Below are 19,235 nucleotides of genomic sequence, written 5' to 3' on the forward strand. Positions count from 1 at the left end.
AGTGGTTAGAGTGTAGGGGCGGCAGGTAGCCTAGTGGTTAGAGTGTAGGGGCGGCAGGTAGCCTAGTGGTTAGTGTTGGGGCGGCAGGTAGTCTAGTGGTTAGAGTGTAGAGGGCGGCAGGTAGCCTAGTGGTTAGAGCGTAGGGGCGGCAGGTAGCCTAGTGGTTAGAGTGTAGAGGGCGGCAGGTAGTCTAGTGGTTAGAGTGTAGAGGGCGGCAGGTAGCCTAGTGGTTAGAGTGTAGGGGCGGCAGGTAGTCTAGTGGTTAGAGTGTAGAGGGCGGCAGGTAGCCTAGTGGTTAGAGTGTAGAGGGCGGCAGGGTAGCCTAGTGGTTAGAGTGTAGGGGCGGCAGGTAGCCTAGTGGTTAGTGTTGGGGCGGCAGGTAGTCTAGTGGTTAGAGTGTAGAGGGCGGCAGGTAGCCTAGTGGTTAGAGTGTAGAGGGCGGCAGGTAGCCTAGTGGTTAGAGCGTAGGGGCGGCAGGTAGCCTAGTGGTTAGAGTGTAGAGGGCGGCAGGTAGCCTAGTGGTTAGAGTGTAGAGGGCGGCAGGTAGCCTAGTGGTTAGTGAGTTGGACCAGTAACTGAAAGGTTGCTGGATCGAATCCTTGAGCTGACAAGGTACAAATCTGTCGTTCTTTCCCTGAACAAGGATTGTAAATAATAATTTGTTCTCAACTTGCTAGTTGGATAGTGAAATCCGGTGGTCTAGCAGTCTAAGCTGCTACCCGTGCAGGACATGAACGATATACCACTGCCAGCATGGGTTGGAATCAGACCCACAGCTATTTCAGCACTCTCTGTCCTACCTATCATCTTGGTCTCTCTCTCTCTCTCTAGCCAATAAACATACAAAAAGCTAAATCAGATTGTGGCTGGGTATCAATCCATAAAGATGCTCTCCTCCCTTCTGCCATCCTTCCCCTAAATCTGAGATGGCTTGTTTCTGTTACTGTCACCTAAGGGGATTGAACAAAGGGCAAAGGAAGGCAGCAAGTCATTGAAATGAAACGCATCCTATTAAATAAGGGTTGTCTCTCCTCCCTCTAGCCCCCGGCGGCTCCGACCAGCCGTAACTACACAGAGATCCGAGAGAAGCTCCGGTCCCGTCTGACGCGTCGTAAGGAGGAGTGTCTTCCCCAGAGACGGGACTCTGACCCGGCCGTGTCCACCTCCATCGACCACCGAGACGTGGACGAGCTGCTGGACTTCATCAACTCCTCAGAGCACAAACCAGCCAACAGCGCTAAGGCTGCCAAGCGGGCACGCCATAAACAGAAGAAGAAGGTGATGTCACATGATGTGGTGGGAATACTCATCAACACAGATCAGTTAATACATATTAAAGTATTGGTGTTTGTTTGGGACGTCTACATATGTATTTGTGTAAGTAGGATGTAATATCAGTAGTAATCTCCTGTTTGTGTAGTGTGAGGCAGCTTGATGTACAGGACACCCCCTGGACAGGACACTAGTCTATCTCCTGTTTCTGTAGTGAGACAGCTTGATGTACCAGGACACCCCCTGGACAGGACACTAGTCTATCTCCTGTTTCTGTAGTGAGACAGCTTGATGTACCAGGACACCCCCTGGACAGGACACTAGTCTATCTCCTGTTTCTGTAGTGAGACAGCTTGATGTACCAGGACACCCCCTGGACAGGACACTAGTCTATCTCCTGTTTCTGTAGTGAGACAGCTTGATGTACCAGGACACCCCCTGGACAGGACACTAGTCTATCTCCTGTTTCTGTAGTGAGACAGCTTGATGTACCAGGACACCCCCTGGACAGGACACTAGTCTATCTCCTGTTTCTGTAGTGAGACAGCTTGATGTACCAGGACACCCCCTGGACAGGACACTAGTCTATCTCCTGTTTCTGTAGTGAGACAGCTTGATGTACCAGGCCACCCCCTGGACAGGACACTAGTCTATCTCCTGTTTCTGTAGTGAGACAGCTTGATGTACCAGGCCACCCCCTGGACAGGACACTAGTCTATCTCCTGTTTCCGTAGTGATACTGTCTGTCCTGTCTTTTATTTTGGTTTAACCTTGATTTAACTCGGCAAGTCAGTTAAGAACAAATTCTTATTTACAATGACGGCCTCCTGTAGAACCATCTGTCTGTCTCTCCCCACCTCAGGAGAAGCAGACCCAGGCGGGTAGTGGTGATGGTGAGGGAGCTGGTAGCGACCCCCCCTCCACCCCTCCAGAGCCCAGTGAGGACCCAGACCACCTCAGCCTGGAGGAGGAGGAGGATTTGGATGGGGAGTACGGTGAGGGCCCGGAGGCTAGTCGGCTGCTGGAGTGGCCCCAGCTGGAACTAGAGAGGGTCAACTCCTTCCTGACCTCTCGGCTAGAGGAGATCAAAAACACCATCAAGGTAAGGATATCTGCGTCCCAAATGACTCCATATTCCCTAAATAGTGCGCTACTTTTAACCAGGGCCCATGGGCAAAACTAATGTACTATATAGGGAATAAGGAGCCATCTGGGACTCATATGAACATTGTCCGGAGCCATCTGGGATTCATATGATCATTGTCCGGAAGCCATCTGGGACTCATATGATCATTGTCCGGGAGCCATCTGGGACTCATATGATCATTGTCCGGGAGCCATCTGGGACTCATATGATCATTGTCCGGGAGCCAGCTGCCGCAGTCATCCCCCTCTTCAAAGGGGGAGACACCCTGGACCCAAACTGTTAGAGACCTATATCCATCCTGCCCTGCCTATCTAAGGTCTTCGAAAGCCAAGTCAACAAACAGGTCAACAAACAGGTCACTGACCATCTCGAATCCCACCGTACCTTCTCCGCTGTGCAATCTGGTTTCCGAGCCGGTCACGGGTGCACCTCAGCCACGCTCAAGGTCCTAAACAATAACCTCCATCGATAAGAGACAATACTGTGCAGTTGTCTTCTTCGACCTTGCCAAGGCTTTCGACTCTGTCAATCACCATATTCTTATCGGCAGACTCAGTAGCCTCGGTTTTTCGGATGACTGCCTTGCCTGGTTCACCAATTACTTTGCAGACAGAGTTCAGTGTGTCAAATCGGAGGGCATGCTGTCCGGTCCTCTGGCAGTCTCTATGGGGGTGCCACAGGGTTCAATCCTCGGGCTGACTCTTTTCTCTGTATATATCAATGATGTTGCTCTTGCAGCGGGCGATTCCCTGATCCACCTCTACGCAGACGACACCATTCTGTATACTTCTGGCCCTTCCTTGGACACTGTGCTATCTAACCTCCAAACGAGCTTCAATGCCATACAACACTCCTTCCGTGGCCTCCAACTGCTCTTAAACGATAGTAAAACTAAATGCATGCTCTTCAACCGATCGCTGCCCGCACCCGCCTGCCTGCCCGACTAGCATCACTACTCTGGACGGTTCTGACTTAGGGTAACCTTAACCCTAGACAACTACAAGTACCTAGGTGTCTGGCTAGACTTTAAACTCTCCTTCCAGACTCCTATTAAACATCTCCAATCCTAAATTAAATCTAGAATCGTCTTTCTATTCTGTAACAAAGCACCCTTCACTCACGCCACCAAACACACCCTTGTAAAACTGACTATTCTACCGATCCTCAACTTCGGCGATGTCATTTGGAAAATCGCCTCCAACACTCTACTCAGCAAACTGGATGCAGTCTATCGCAGGGCCATCCGTTTTGTCACCAAAGCCCCATATACTACCCACCACTGCGACCTGTATGCTCTAGTCGGCTGGCCCTCGCTACATATTCGTCGCCAGACCCACTGGCTCCAGGTCATCTATAAGTCTATGCTAGGTAAAGCTCTGCCTTATCTCAGCTCACTGGTCACGATAACAACACCCGTAGCACGCACTCCAGCAGGTATATCTCACTGGTCATCCCCAAAGCCAACACCTCATTTGGCTGCCTTCCAGTTCTCTGCTGCCAGTGACCGGAACGAATTGCAAAAATCGCTGAATCTGGAGACTTATATCTCCCTCACCAACTTTAAACATCAGCTATCTGAGCAACTAACCGATCGCTGCAGCTGTACATAGTCCATCTGTAAATAGCCCACCCAATCTATCTACCTCATCCCCATATTGTTTTTATTTACTTTGCACACCAGTATCTCTACTTACACATCATCATCTGCTCATCTGTCATTCCAGTGTTAATCTGCTATATTGTAATTACTTCACTATTACGTCCTATTTATTGCCTTAACTCCTCACGCCATTTGCACACATAAAGACTTCACTCTATTGTGTTGTTGACTGTATATAGACTTCACTCTATTGTGTTATTGACTGTATGTTTGTTAACGCCATGTGTACCTTTGTGTTGTTGTTTGTGTCGAACTGCTTTGCTCTATCTTGGCCAGGTCGCAGTTGTAAATGAGAACTTGTTCTCAACTGGCCTACCTGGTTAAATACAGGTGTTCTCAACTAGCCTACCTGGTTAAATAAAGGTGTTCTCAACTAGCCTACCTGGTTAAATAAAGGTGTTCTCAACTGGCCTACCTGGTTAAATAAAGGAGAAATAAGTCACTAAGACACTAGTCTATGGCAGGACCTATTGTATTGAGGCAGCGACACCCTCTGGACAGGACACTAGTCTATGGCAGGACCTATTGTTTTGAGGCAGCGACACCCTCTGGACAGGACACTAGTCTATGGCAGGACCTATTGTATTGAGGCAGCGACACCCTCTGGACAGGACACTAGTCTATGGCAGGACCTATTGTTTTGAGGCAGTTTGACACCCTCTGGACAGGACACTAGTCTATGGCAGGACCTATTGTATTGAGGCATTGACACCCTCTGGACAGGACACTAGTCTATGGCAGGACCTATTGTATTGAGGCAGCGACACCCTCTGGACAGGACACTAGTCTATGGCAGGACCTATTGTATTGAGGCAGCGACACCCTCTGGACAGGACACTAGTCTATGGCAGGACCTATTGTATTGAGGCAGCGACACCCTCTGGACAGGACACTAGTCTATGGCAGGACCTATTGTATTGAGGCAGCGACACCCTCTGGACAGGACACTAGTCTATGGCAGGACCTATTGTATTGAGGCAGCGACACCCTCTGGACAGGACACTAGTCTATGGCAGGACCTATTGTATTGAGGCAGCGACACCCTCTGGACAGGACACTAGTCTATGGCAGGACCTATTGTATTGAGGCAGCGACACCCTCTGGACAGGACACTAGTCTATGGCAGGACCTATTGTATTGAGGCAGCGACACCCTCTGGACAGGACACTAGTCTATGGCAGGACCTATTGTATTGAGGCAGCGACACCCTCTGGACAGGACACTAGTCTATGGCAGGACCTATTGTATTGAGGCAGCGACACCCTCTGGACAGGACACTAGTCTATGGCAGGACCTATTGTATTGAGGCAGCGACACCCTCTGGACAGGACACTAGTCTATGGCAGGACCTATTGTATTGAGGCAGCGACACCCTCTGGACAGGACACTAGTCTATGGCAGGACCTATTGTATTGAGGCAGCGACACCCTCTGGACAGGACACTAGTCTATGGCAGGACCTATTGTTTTGAGGCAGTTTGACACCCTCTGGACAGGACACTAGTCTATGGCAGGACCTATTGTATTGAGGCAGCGACACCCTCTGGACAGGACACTAGTCTATGGCAGGACCTATTGTATTGAGGCAGCGACACCCTCTGGACAGGACACTAGTCTATGGCAGGACCTATTGTATTGAGGCAGCGACACCCTCTGGACAGGACACTAGTCTATGGCAGGACCTATTGTTTTGAGGCAGTTTGACACCCTCTGGACAGGACACTAGTCTATGGCAGGACCTATTGTATTGAGGCAGCGACACCCTCTGGACAGGACACTAGTCTATGGCAGGACCTATTGTATTGAGGCAGCGACACCCTCTGGACAGGACACTAGTCTATGGCAGGACCTATTGTATTGAGGCAGCGACACCCTCTGGACAGGACACTAGTCTATGGCAGGACCTATTGTATTGAGGCAGCGACACCCTCTGGACAGGACACTAGTCTATGGCAGGACCTATTGTATTGAGGCAGCGACACCCTCTGGACAGGACACTAGTCTATGGCAGGACCTATTGTGTTGAGGCAGCGACACCCTCTGGACAGGACACTAGTCTATGGCAGGACCTATTGTATTGAGGCAGCGACACCCTCTGGACAGGACACTAGTCTATGGCAGGACCTATTGTATTGAGGCAGCGACACCCTCTGGACAGGACACTAGTCTATGACAGGACCTATTGTATTGAGGCAGCGACACCCTCTGGACAGGACACTAGTCTATGGCAGGACCTATTGTTTTGAGGCAGTTTGACACCCTCTGGACAGGACACTAGTCTATGGCAGGACCTATTGTATTGAGGCAGCGACACCCTCTGGACAGGACACTAGTCTATGGCAGGACCTATTGTTTTGAGGCAGTTTGACACCCTCTGGACAGGACACTAGTCTATGGCAGGACCTATTGTATTGAGGCAGCGACACCCTCTGGACAGGACACTAGTCTATGGCAGGACCTATTGTATTGAGGCAGCGACACCCTCTGGACAGGACACTAGTCTATGGCAGGACCTATTGTATTGAGGCAGCGACACCCTCTGGACAGGACACTAGTCTATGGCAGGACCTATTGTTTTGAGGCAGTTTGACACCCTCTGGACAGGACACTAGTCTATGGCAGGACCTATTGTATTGAGGCAGCGACACCCTCTGGACAGGACACTAGTCTATGGCAGGACCTATTGTATTGAGGCAGCGACACCCTCTGGACAGGACACTAGTCTATGGCAGGACCTATTGTTTTGAGGCAGTTTGACACCCTCTGGACAGGACACTAGTCTATGGCAGGACCTATTGTATTGAGGCAGCGACACCCTCTGGACAGGACACTAGTCTATGGCAGGACCTATTGTATTGAGGCAGCGACACCCTCTGGACAGGACACTAGTCTATGGCAGGACCTATTGTTTTGAGGCAGTTTGACACCCTCTGGACAGGACACTAGTCTATGGCAGGACCTATTGTATTGAGGCAGCGACACCCTCTGGACAGGACACTAGTCTATGGCAGGACCTATTGTATTGAGGCAGCGACACCCTCTGGACAGGACACTAGTCTATGGCAGGACCTATTGTATTGAGGCAGCGACACCCTCTGGACAGGACACTAGTCTATGGCAGGACCTATTGTATTGAGGCAGCGACACCCTCTGGACAGGACACTAGTCTATGGCAGGACCTATTGTATTGAGGCAGCGACACCCTCTGGACAGGACACTAGTCTATGGCAGGACCTATTGTATTGAGGCAGCGACACCCTCTGGACAGGACACTAGTCTATGGCAGGACCTATTGTTTTGAGGCAGTTTGACACCCTCTGGAGAGGACACTAGTCTATGGCAGGACCTATTGTATTGAGGCAGCGACACCCTCTGGACAGGACACTAGTCTATGGCAGGACCTATTGTATTGAGGCAGCGACACCCTCTGGACAGGACACTAGTCTATGGCAGGACCTATTGTATTGAGGCAGCGACACCCTCTGGACAGGACACTAGTCTATGGCAGGACCTATTGTATTGAGGCAGCGACACCCTCTGGACAGGACACTAGTCTATGGCAGGACCTATTGTGTTGAGGCAGCGACACCCTCTGGACAGGACACTAGTCTATGGCAGGACCTATTGTATTGAGGCAGCGACACCCTCTGGACAGGACACTAGTCTATGGCAGGACCTATTGTATTGAGGCAGTTTGACACCCTCTGGACAGGACACTAGTCTATGGCAGGACCTATTGTATTGAGGCAGCGACACCCTCTGGACAGGACACTAGTCTATGGCAGGACCTATTGTATTGAGGCAGCGACACCCTCTGGACAGGACACTAGTCTATGGCAGGACCTATTGTATTGAGGCAGTTTGACACCCTCTGGACAGGACACTAGTCTATGGCAGGACCTATTGTATTGAGGCAGTTTGACACCCTCTGGACAGGACACTAGTCTATGGCAGGACCTATTGTTTTGAGGCAGTTTGACACCCTCTGGACAGGACACTAGTCTATGGCAGGACCTATTGTATTGAGGCAGCGACACCCTCTGGACAGGACACTAGTCTATGGCAGGACCTATTGTATTGAGGCAGCGACACCCTCTGGACAGGACACTAGTCTATGACAGGACCTATTGTATTGAGGCAGCGACACCCTCTGGACAGGACACTAGTCTATGGCAGGACCTATTGTATTGAGGCAGCGACACCCTCTGGACAGGACACTAGTCTATGGCAGGACCTATTGTATTGAGGCAGCGACACCCTCTGGACAGGACACTAGTCTATGGCAGGACCTATTGTATTGAGGCAGCGACACCCTCTGGACAGGACACTAGTCTATGGCAGGACCTATTGTATTGAGGCAGCGACACCCTCTGGACAGGACACTAGTCTATGGCAGGACCTATTGTATTGATGCAGCGACACCCTCTGGACAGGACACTAGTCTATGGCAGGACCTATTGTATTGAGGCAGTTTGACAGCCTCTGGACAGGACACTAGTCTATGGCAGGACCTATTGTATTGAGGCAGCGACACCCTCTGGACAGGACACTAGTCTATGGCAGGACCTATTGTATTGAGGCAGCGACACCCTCTGGACAGGACACTAGTCTATGGCAGGACCTATTGTATTGAGGCAGCGACACCCTCTGGACAGGACACTAGTCTATGGCAGGACCTATTGTATTGAGGCAGCGACACCCTCTGGACAGGACACTAGTCTATGGCAGGACCTATTGTATTGAGGCAGCGACACCCTCTGGACAGGACACTAGTCTATGGCAGGACCTATTGTATTGAGGCAGCGACACCCTCTGGACAGGACACTAGTCTATGGCAGGACCTATTGTATTGAGGCAGCGACACCCTCTGGACAGGACACTAGTCTATGGCAGGACCTATTGTATTGAGGCAGCGACACCCTCTGGACAGGACACTAGTCTATGGCAGGACCTATTGTATTGAGGCAGCGACACCCTCTGGACAGGACACTAGTCTATGGCAGGACCTATTGTATTGAGGCAGCGACACCCTCTGGACAGGACACTAGTCTATGGCAGGACCTATTGTATTGAGGCAGCGACACCCTCTGGACAGGACACTAGTCTATGGCAGGACCTATTGTATTGAGGCAGTTTGACACCCTCTGGACAGGACACTAGTCTATGGCAGGACCTATTGTATTGAGGCAGCGACACCCTCTGGACAGGACACTAGTCTATGGCAGGACCTATTGTATTGAGGCAGCGACACCCTCTGGACAGGACACTAGTCTATGGCAGGACCTATTGTATTGAGGCAGCGACACCCTCTGGACAGGACACTAGTCTATGGCAGGACCTATTGTATTGAGGCAGCGACACCCTCTGGACAGGACACTAGTCTATGGCAGGACCTATTGTATTGAGGCAGCGACACCCTCTGGACAGGACACTAGTCTATGGCAGGACCTATTGTATTGAGGCAGTTTGACACCCTCTGGACAGGACACTAGTCTATGGCAGGACCTATTGTATTGAGGCAGCGACACCCTCTGGACAGGACACTAGTCTATGGCAGGACCTATTGTATTGAGGCAGCGACACCCTCTGGACAGGACACTAGTCTATGGCAGGACCTATTGTATTGAGGCAGCGACACCCTCTGGACAGGACACTAGTCTATGGCAGGACCTATTGTATTGAGGCAGTTTGACACCCTCTGGACAGGACACTAGTCTATGGCAGGACCTATTGTATTGAGGCAGCGACACCCTCTGGACAGGACACTAGTCTATGGCAGGACCTATTGTATTGAGGCAGCGACACCCTCTGGACAGGACACTAGTCTATGGCAGGACCTATTGTATTGAGGCAGTTTGACACCCTCTGGACAGGACACTAGTCTATGGCAGGACCTATTGTATTGAGGCAGCGACACCCTCTGGACAGGACACTAGTCTATGGCAGGACCTATTGTATTGAGGCAGCGACACCCTCTGGACAGGACACTAGTCTATGGCAGGACCTATTGTATTGAGGCAGCGACACCCTCTGGACAGGACACTAGTCTATGGCAGGACCTATTGTATTGAGGCAGTTTGACACCCTCTGGACAGGACACTAGTCTATGGCAGGACCTATTGTATTGAGGCAGCGACACCCTCTGGACAGGACACTAGTCTATGGCAGGACCTATTGTATTGAGGCAGCGACACCCTCTGGATTGTATTGATGTTGTTTGTCTATTGAGGTGTTGTTTTTATTTTACATGTTATTGACACATTGTCTCGTGAATATAATCTGGAGTTGGAGTCTTTTAAAGGGGTGTTTCTCAGACATGAAGCATAGTCTTGTGGAAAATAATCTAGCATATACACCGGAAGCAAAATGTAGTCCAGTACTAGGCTTAATCTGTCCATGAAACCGGTCCTTAATCTGTCCATGAAACCAGTCCTTAATCTGTCCATGAAACCAGTCCTTAATCTGTCCATGAAACCAGTCCTTAATCTGTCTATGAAACCGGTCCTTAATCTGTCCATGAAACCGGTCCTTAATCTGTCCATGAAACCAGTCCTTAATCTGTCCATGAAACCATTCCTTAATCTGTTTATGAAACCAGTCCTTAATCTGTCCATGAAACCAGTCCTTAATCTGTCCATGAAACCAGTCCTTAATCTGTCCATGAAACCAGTCCTTAATCTGTCTATGAAACCAGTCCTTAATCTGTTAATTTCAGTGTTTCAGAGAGTGTATACTCTGCAATCTGAGAAACATTTTTTGCTGTTTTAAATGTTGGTTCATTAAATTTATTGCCGCTTTCCTTCTCTTTTCCAAAATATTTTTTTTTACCTTTGACCTTGCAGGACTCTATCCGGGCCTCGTTCTCCATGTACGACCTCAACCTGGATGTGAATGACTTCCCCAAAAAAGCGGCTACTCTGGAGGGCAACCATCTTCTCTCCCACCTCAACGGCTCCTCCTGTTCTGACCTGCAGCAGATAGACCTCGACCTGGCCCCTCTCTCCCTGGGTACCTTCAAGAGCCATCTGGACCTGGTCAGCGGCTGGGAGGAGGCCCATCCCCGGGACAACTCCCCCATCGGCCCCATCTCACCCCCGGCTTGTGCTACTGTACCTGGAGTAGGGGGACCATGGGCTGCGGCTGGTACTGGGGCGAAGGATGTTCAGAGGCTCCACACCACCCCCAGCCTCTCCAAGCTGATCCGGGTGCGCTCCCCAGAGAGGTGCCCCTCTGCTAGGCCTGAGAATAAACACCAGGCCCCTGCTTCGATCCAGACCCAGGCCTCTATTAAGGTAGCTAAGCCTAAAGACGAGACCCTAGCGGAGCTCAAGAACATTACTACTCCTGGGTCTGGGGTTAATGCTGGGGCTGGTAAGAACATTACTACTCCTGGGTCTGGGGTTAATGCTGGGGCTGGTAAGAACATGACTACTCCTACTCCTGGGGTTAATGTTGGGGCTGGTAAGAACATTACTACCCCTACTCCTGGGGTAAATGTTGGGGCTGGTAAGAACATTACTACTCCTGGGTCTGGGGTTAATGTTGGGGCTGGTAAGAACATTACTACTCCTGGGTCTGGGGTTAATGTTGGGGCTGGTAAGAACATTACTACTCCTGGGTCTGGGGTTAATGTTGGGGCTGGTAAGAACATTACTACTCCTACTCCTGGGGTTCATGCTGGGGCTGGTAAGAACATTACTACTCCTGGGTCTGGGGTTAATGCTGGGGCTGGCAAGCTGAAGAAGGTCAAGAAGCAGCAACGTCAGGACCAGCTGCCTCCAGAACAGAACCAGATCAGACCCGGATCCAAAGCAGCTGTGGAGTTGCAGAAAACTGTTTCCAACAGTTCTAATGCTGTGGGTTCTAAGGCTGGTTCTGGTTCCAAACCACCACCTCACTCAGCTGAGAGCCAGAGAACCGGGGCAAGGAGGGCAGAGGAGACCAGACCCACCCGGCAGCAGGCCACCAACGGGACAGTGAGTAGCTCTGGTGCTCCCAGCACCCAAAGAGGGAAGGGGGAGGAGCAAGAGGCCAAAGGTCACTCTGTCACCTCAACCAATCACAACCAAGCCCAGCAGCAGCAGCAACCCAAGGGGAAGAATAAGAAGAACAAGAACAAGGGAGAGAAAACCAGCCGCAACATCGGTACGTTAGTTTAGATAACCCTCTCGTTGACTGTCTCTTGTGTTATACATGTTGTAGGAGAGGAGACATGTACATTAGTTTAGATAACCCTCTCGTTGACTGTCTCTTGTGTTATACATGTTGTAGGAGAGGAGACATGTCAGGTACATTAGTTTAGATAACCCTCTCGTTGACTGTCTCTTGTGTTATACATGTTGTAGGAGAGGAGACATGTCAGGTACATTAGTTTAGATAACCCTCTCGTTGACTGTCTCTTGTGTTATACATGTAGGAAGGGAGACGTCAGTGTGAATGATAAAGCGATCAGACCGTTCGTTGGTCGTGATGTTTCTGCCCTGTTTCTTTCATCCCCAGACGATGTGTTCCTCCCTAAAGACGATGTGTTCCTCCCTAAAGACGTGGACCCAAAAGAAATGGATGAGATTGATCGTGAGGTGGAATACTTCAAAAGGTAACGCTCGGCCCCCGGTGACAATCTCAAACATTTAGGGCCGCTTTACCAAACAGACAAGATATTCTTAGTCTAAGAAGACTAAACTTGGTCTTTGTCTGGGAAACTGGCCCTTGTTTTGTTTGTTGTTTTGCCGCCACCAGCCTCCTGTTCATTGAACCAGATACTGATATATCTCTCTCGTCTCTCTGTAGGTTTTGCCTTGACTCTGCTAAACAGACCCGTCAGAAGGTTGCAGTAAACTGGTCCAACTTTACCCTCAAAAAGGTTCCTTCCAACGCAGCCCAGTAACTGACGGGTTCTAGAATGCAGAACCCCCCCCCCCAACACAACTATGTCCATACAACCGCGACGGCCTGAGGCCTTCTCTCATTCCCACTCTTCGTCCTCCTCCTCGTTTTCCTCACCAAGCCAAGGGACCCTGGTGCAACACCATTTTCCATTCAGGACTGCGATACTGCGTTGCTATTGGCTGACAGCCAGGGATCATTCACACACAGGGGCGACTGAGACTAGACTTTGCTGTTTTGCAACGAGGGAGAAGAGATCCAGGTTGAAACATGGAGAACTGACACCCTTCTGTTTATCAGATCTAATCTACTGTGTACTTCACTATGTAGTATGGAAAACAGTTACCTTATACAATAAAAAAATTGTTTTTATTGCAATTGTGTCACATTTTAACATTGTTGAAAACCTCTTGGATTCTCCAAAGGTACTGACCCACGACCCACGAGGTTTAGGGTATCTCTCCCTCAACGCACAACCCTGTGGATATCCACAGACACAGACATTTTACAATGTTTTTAACAAGGTTTCTGATTTACGGTGTGGAGGACACGGGCATTAAAAAAAAACTGTTAAAACACAATATACTGTCATAGACACCACCATGTGTGGGTTGGTTATCTATACTGTCATAGACACCACCACCATGTGTGGGTTGGTAATCTATACTGTCATAGACACCACCATGTGTGGGTTGGTTATCTGTACTGTCATAGACACCACCATGTGTGGGCTGGTTATCTATACTGTCATAGACACCACCACCATGTGTGGGCTGGTTATCCATACTGTCATAGACACCACCACCATGTGTGGGTTGGTAATCTATACTGTCATAGACACCACCACCATGTGTGGGCTGGTTATCTATACTGTCATAGACACCACCACCATGTGTGGGTTGGTTATCTATACTGTCATAGACACCACCACCATGTGTGGGTTGGTTATCTATACTGTCATAGACACCACCATGTGTGGATTGGTTATCTATACTGTCATAGACACCACCACCATGTGTGGGCTGGTTATCTATACTGTCATAGACACCACCACCATGTGTGGGTTGGTTATCTATACTGTCATAGACACCACCACCATGTGTGGGCTGGTTATCCATACTGTCATAGACACCACCATGTGTGGGTTGGTTATCTATACTGTCATAGACACCACCACCATGTGTGGGCTGGTTATCCATACTGTCATAGACACCACTACGTGTGGGCTGGTTATCTATACTGTCATAGACACCACCACCATGTGTGGGCTGGTTATCTATAATGTCATAGACACCACCACCATGTGTGGGCTGGTTATCTATACTGTCATAGACACCACCACCATGTGTGGGCTGGTTATCTATACTGTCATAGACACCACCACCATGTGTGGGCTGGTTATCTATACTGTCATAGACACCACCACCATGTGTGGGCTGGTTATCTATACTGTCATAGACACCACCACCATGTGTGGGCTGGTTATCTATACTGTCATAGACACCACCACCATGTGTGGGCTGGTTATCTATACTGTCATAGACACCACCACCATGTGTGGGCTGGTTATCTATACTGTCATAGACACCACCACCATGGGCGGGCTGGTTATCTATACTGTCATAGACACCACCACCATGTGTGGGCTGGTTATCTATACTGTCATAGACACCACCACCATGTGTGGGCTGGTTATCTATACTGTCATAGACACCACCACCATGTGTGGGCTGGTTATCTATACTGTCATAGACACCACCACCATGTGTGGGTTGGTAATCTATACTGTCATAGACACCACCACCATGTGTGGGCTGGTTATCTATACTGTCATAGACACCACCACCATGTGTGGGCTGGTTATCTATACTGTCATAGACACCACCACCATGTGTGGGCTGGTTATCTATACTGTCATAGACACCACCACCATGTGTGGGCTGGTTATCTATACTGTCATAGACACCACCATGTGTGGGCTGGTTATCTATACTGTCAGAGACACCACCACCATGTGTGGGTTGGTTATCTATACTGTCATAGACACCACCACCATGTGTGGGTTGGTTATCTATACTGTCATAGACACCACCATGTGTGGGTTGGTTATCTATACTGTCATAGACACCACCACCATGTGTGGGTTGGTAATCTATACTGTCATAGACACCACCATGTGTGGGCTGGTTATCTATACTGTCATAGACACCACCATGTGTGGGTTGGTTATCTATACTGTCATAGACACCACCATGTGTGGGCTGGTTATCCGTACTGTCATAGACACCACCACCATGTGTGGGCTGGTTATCCGTACTGTCATAGACACCACCACCATGTGTGGGCTGGTTATCCATGCTGTCATAGACACCACCACCATGTGTGGGCTGGTTATCCATGCTGTCATAGACACCACCACCATGTGTGGGCTGGTTATCCATGCTGTCATAGACACCACCACCATGTGTGGGCTGGTTATCCATGCTGTCATAGACACCACCACCATGTGTGGGCTGGTTATCCATGCTGTCATAGACACCACCGCCATGTGTGGGCTGGTTATCCATGCTGTCATAGACACCACCACCATGTGTGGGCTGGTTATCCATGCTGTCATAGACACCACCACCATGTGTGTGTTAATTGATTTAACCTTTTTTTAACCTTTATTTAACCTGGTAGTTCTCATTTGCAACTGGCCAAGATAAAGCAAAGCAGTGTGACACAAACAACAACAACAGAGTTACACATGGAATAAACAAACATACAATCAATAATACAGTAGAAAAAAAGTCTATATACAGTGTGTGCAAATGAGGTAAGATAAGGGAGGTAAGGCAATAAATAGGCCATGGTGGCGAAGTAATTACAATATAGCAATTAAACACTGGAATGGTAGATGTGCAGAAGATGAATGTGCAGGTACAGATACTGGGGTGCAGAAAAAGATAAATAAATACAATATGGGGATGAGGTAGATAGATGGGCTATTTACAGATGGGCTATGTACAGGTGCAGTGATCTGTGAGCTGCTCTGACAGCTGGTGTTTAAAGCTAGTGAGGGAGATATGAGTCTCCAGCTTCAGAGATTTTTGCAGTTCGTTCCAGTCATGGGCAGCAGAGAACTGGAAGGAGAGGCGGCCAAAGGAAGAATTGGTTTTGGGGGTGACCAGTGAGATATACCTGCTGAAGTGGGTGCTGCTATGGTGACCAGTGAGCTGAGATAAGGCGGGGCTTTACCTAGCAAAGACTTATAGATGACCTGGAGCCAGTGTGTTTGGCGATGAGTATGAAGCGAGGGCCAGCCAACGAGAGCATACAGGTCGCAGTGGTGTGTAGAATATGGGACTTTGGTGACAAAACGGATGGCACTGTGATAGACTGCATCCAATTAGCTGAGTAGAGTGTTGAATGCTATTTTGTACCTGACATCGCCGAAGTCAAGGATCGGTAGGATGGTCAGTTTTACGAGGGTATGTTTGGCAGCATGAATGAAGGATGCTTTGTTGCGAAATAGGAAACCCGATTCTAGATTTAATTTTGGATTGGAGATGTTTAATGTGAGTCTGGAAGGAGAGTTTACAGTCTAACCAGACACCTAGGTATTTGTAGTTGTCCACGTATTTTAAGTCAGAACCGTCCAGAGTAGTGATGTTGGACAGGTGGGTGGGTACGGACAGCAATCTGTTGAAGAGCATGCATTTAGTTTTACTTGCATTTAAGAGCAGTTGGAGGCCACGGAAGGAGAGTTGTATGGCATTGAAGCTCGTTTGGAGGTTAGTTAGCACAGTGTCCAAGGAAGGGCCAGAAGTATACAGAATGGTGTCGTCTGCGTAGAGGTGGATCAGAGACTCACCCGCAGCAAGAGCGACATCATTGATGTATACAGAGAAAAGAGTCGGCCCGAGAATTGAACCCTGTGGCACCCCCATAGAGACTGCCAGAGGTCCGGACAACAGGCCCTCCGATTTGAAACACTGAACTCTGTCTGCGAAGTAGTTGGTGAACCAGGCGAGGCAGTCATTTGAGAAACCAAGGCTGTTGAGTCTGCCAAATAGAATGTTGTGATTGACAGAGTCGAAAGCCTTGGCCAGGTCGATGAATACGGCTGCACAGTAATGTCGCTTATCGATGGCTGTTATGATGTCGTTTAGGACCTTGAGCGTGGCTGAGGTGCACCCATGACCAGCTCGGAAACCAGATTGAATAGCGGAGAAGGTACAGTGGGATTCGAAATGGTTGGTCATCTGTTTGTTAACTTGGCTTTCGAAGACCTTAGAAAGGCAGGGTAGGATAGATTTAGGTCTATAGCAGTTTCTAGAGTGTCTCCCCCTTCGAAGAGTGTGATGACCGCGGCAGCTTTCCAATCTTTGGGAATCTCAGACGACACGAAAGAGAGGTTGAACAGGCTAGTAAATGGGGTTGCAACAATTTCGGCAGATCATTTTAGAAAGAGAGGGTCCAGATTGTCTATCCCGGCTGATTTGTAGGGGTCCAGATTTTGCAGCTCTTTCAGAACATCAGTTATCTGGATTTGGGTGAAGGAGAAATGGTGGGGGCTTTGGCAAGTTGCTGTGGAGGGTGCTGGGCAGTTGACCGGGGTAGGGGTAGCCGGGTGGAAAGCATGGCCAGCCGTAGAGAAATGCTTATTACCTTGAAAGATGCTTTCCTAACTGGAAAGTGTGGGTTGGTTATCTATACTGTCATAGACACCATGTGTGGGTTGGTTATCTATACTGTCATAGACACCATGTGTGGGTTGGTTATCTATACTGTCATAGACACCATGTGTGGGTTGGTTATCTATACTGTCATAGACACCATGTGTGGGTTGGTTATCTGTACTGTCATAGACACCAACACCATGTGTGGGTTGGTTATCTATACTGTCATAGACACCATATGTGGGTTGGTTATCTGTCCTGTCATAGACACCAACACCATATGTGGGTTGGTTATATACTGTCATAGATACCATGTGTGGGTTGGTTATCTATACTGTCATAGACACCACCATGTGTGGTCTGGTTATCTGTACTGTCCTAACCAGCCCACACATGGTGGTGTCTATCTGTACTGTCATAGACACCATGTGTGGGTTGGTTATCTATACTGTCATAGACACCATGTGTGGGTTGGTTATCTTTTCAGTCATTGACACCACCACCATGTGTGGGCTGGTTATATGCTGTCATAGACACCATGTGTGGGTTGGTTATCTATACTGTCATAGACACCACCATGTGTGGGCTGGTTATCTGTACTGTCATAGACACCATGTGTGGGTTGGTTATCTATACTGTCATAGACACCATGTGTGGGCTGGTTATCTGTACTGCCATAGACACCATGTGTGGGTTGGTTATCTATACTGTCATAGACACCATGTGTGAGTTGGTAATCTATTCTGTCATTGACACCACCACCATTTGTGGGCTGGTTATCTGTACTGTCATAGACACCATGTGTGGGCTGGTTATCTATACTGTCATAGACACCAACACCATGTGTGGGATGGTTATCTATACTGTCATAGACACCACCATGTGTGGGCTGGTTATCTGTCCTGTCATAGACACCATGTGTCGGTTGGTTATCTATACTGTCACACCACCACCATGTGTGGGCTGGTTATCTATACTGTCATAGACACCATGTGTGGGTTGGTTATCCATACTGTCATAGACACCATGTGTGGGTTGGTTATCTATACTGTCATAGACACCACCATGTGTGGGCTGGTTATCTATACTGTCATAGACACCACCACCATGTGTGGGCTGGGTATCCACCCTGGTATTGTGGTCTCATGGCCTCAATCGTACTGCTCTGATTGTGCCTGTCCCCGCATTATGACATCATAGGCTGAACCAACGCTAGTCATTCATTAATGGTTTGTAGTTCAAGATGGCGCCCTATTCTTGGGTTGCATCCCAAGAGTCCCATTGAGTAAGTCATTATGGTGTAGTTAATCAATGTTCCTCAAACTATGTAGGAATCAACAGCAGTGGAATGACATGGAACCCCATGGATCAATAGATTCAATACCCCCATTGTACAAAGATATTGATGACGTGAAATTAGAATTATTATTTTTTTAAACAAAGAAAACAATATTTATCTGACTATTGTGTTTAACACTTACAATATGTGTTTAAATGAATGTAGTGTATGTGGACACTTGCTCATCGAACATCTCATTCCAAAATCATATGGAGTTGGTCCCCCCTTTGCTGCTATAACAGCCTCCACTCTTCTGGGAAGGCTTTCC

At 48.8% G+C, this 19,235-nt stretch overlaps 1 protein-coding gene across 3 annotated transcripts; it reads left to right on the plus strand.

The window, feature by feature from the left end:
- The first annotated feature begins 727 nt into the window (after positions 1-727).
- LOC109885660 (protein FAM193B) lies at positions 728-13,342 on the plus strand. Of its 3 annotated transcripts, XM_031798093.1 has the most exons (6): positions 728-1,296; positions 2,135-2,374; positions 10,921-11,523; positions 11,806-12,223; positions 12,578-12,674; positions 12,869-13,342. In XM_031798093.1, exons 1-6 carry the CDS (start codon positions 1,282-1,284, stop codon positions 12,963-12,965), a joined length of 1,470 nt encoding a protein of 489 aa, XP_031653953.1. In that variant the 5' UTR covers positions 728-1,281; the 3' UTR covers positions 12,966-13,342. The 3 variants fall into 3 exon arrangements, with proteins under 3 accessions (XP_031653953.1, XP_031653951.1, XP_031653952.1); XM_031798091.1 differs by having other exon boundaries at positions 729-1,296; positions 10,921-12,223; XM_031798092.1 differs by having other exon boundaries at positions 734-1,278; positions 10,921-12,223.
- Positions 13,343-19,235: the final 5,893 nt, after the last annotated feature.

Source organism: Oncorhynchus kisutch, linkage group LG19 (genome assembly GCF_002021735.2).
Source record: "Oncorhynchus kisutch isolate 150728-3 linkage group LG19, Okis_V2, whole genome shotgun sequence".
NCBI lineage: Eukaryota > Metazoa > Chordata > Actinopteri > Salmoniformes > Salmonidae > Oncorhynchus > Oncorhynchus kisutch.

Excerpts from the sequence above, each read along its gene's own strand:
- LOC109885660 (XM_031798091.1), top strand. Across the intron at positions 12,224-12,577 it reads GAAAACCAGCCGCAACATCG|ACGATGTGTTCCTCCCTAAA; the intron begins GTACGTTAGTTT and ends TTTCATCCCCAG. Across the intron at positions 12,675-12,868 it reads GAGGTGGAATACTTCAAAAG|GTTTTGCCTTGACTCTGCTA; the intron begins GTAACGCTCGGC and ends GTCTCTCTGTAG.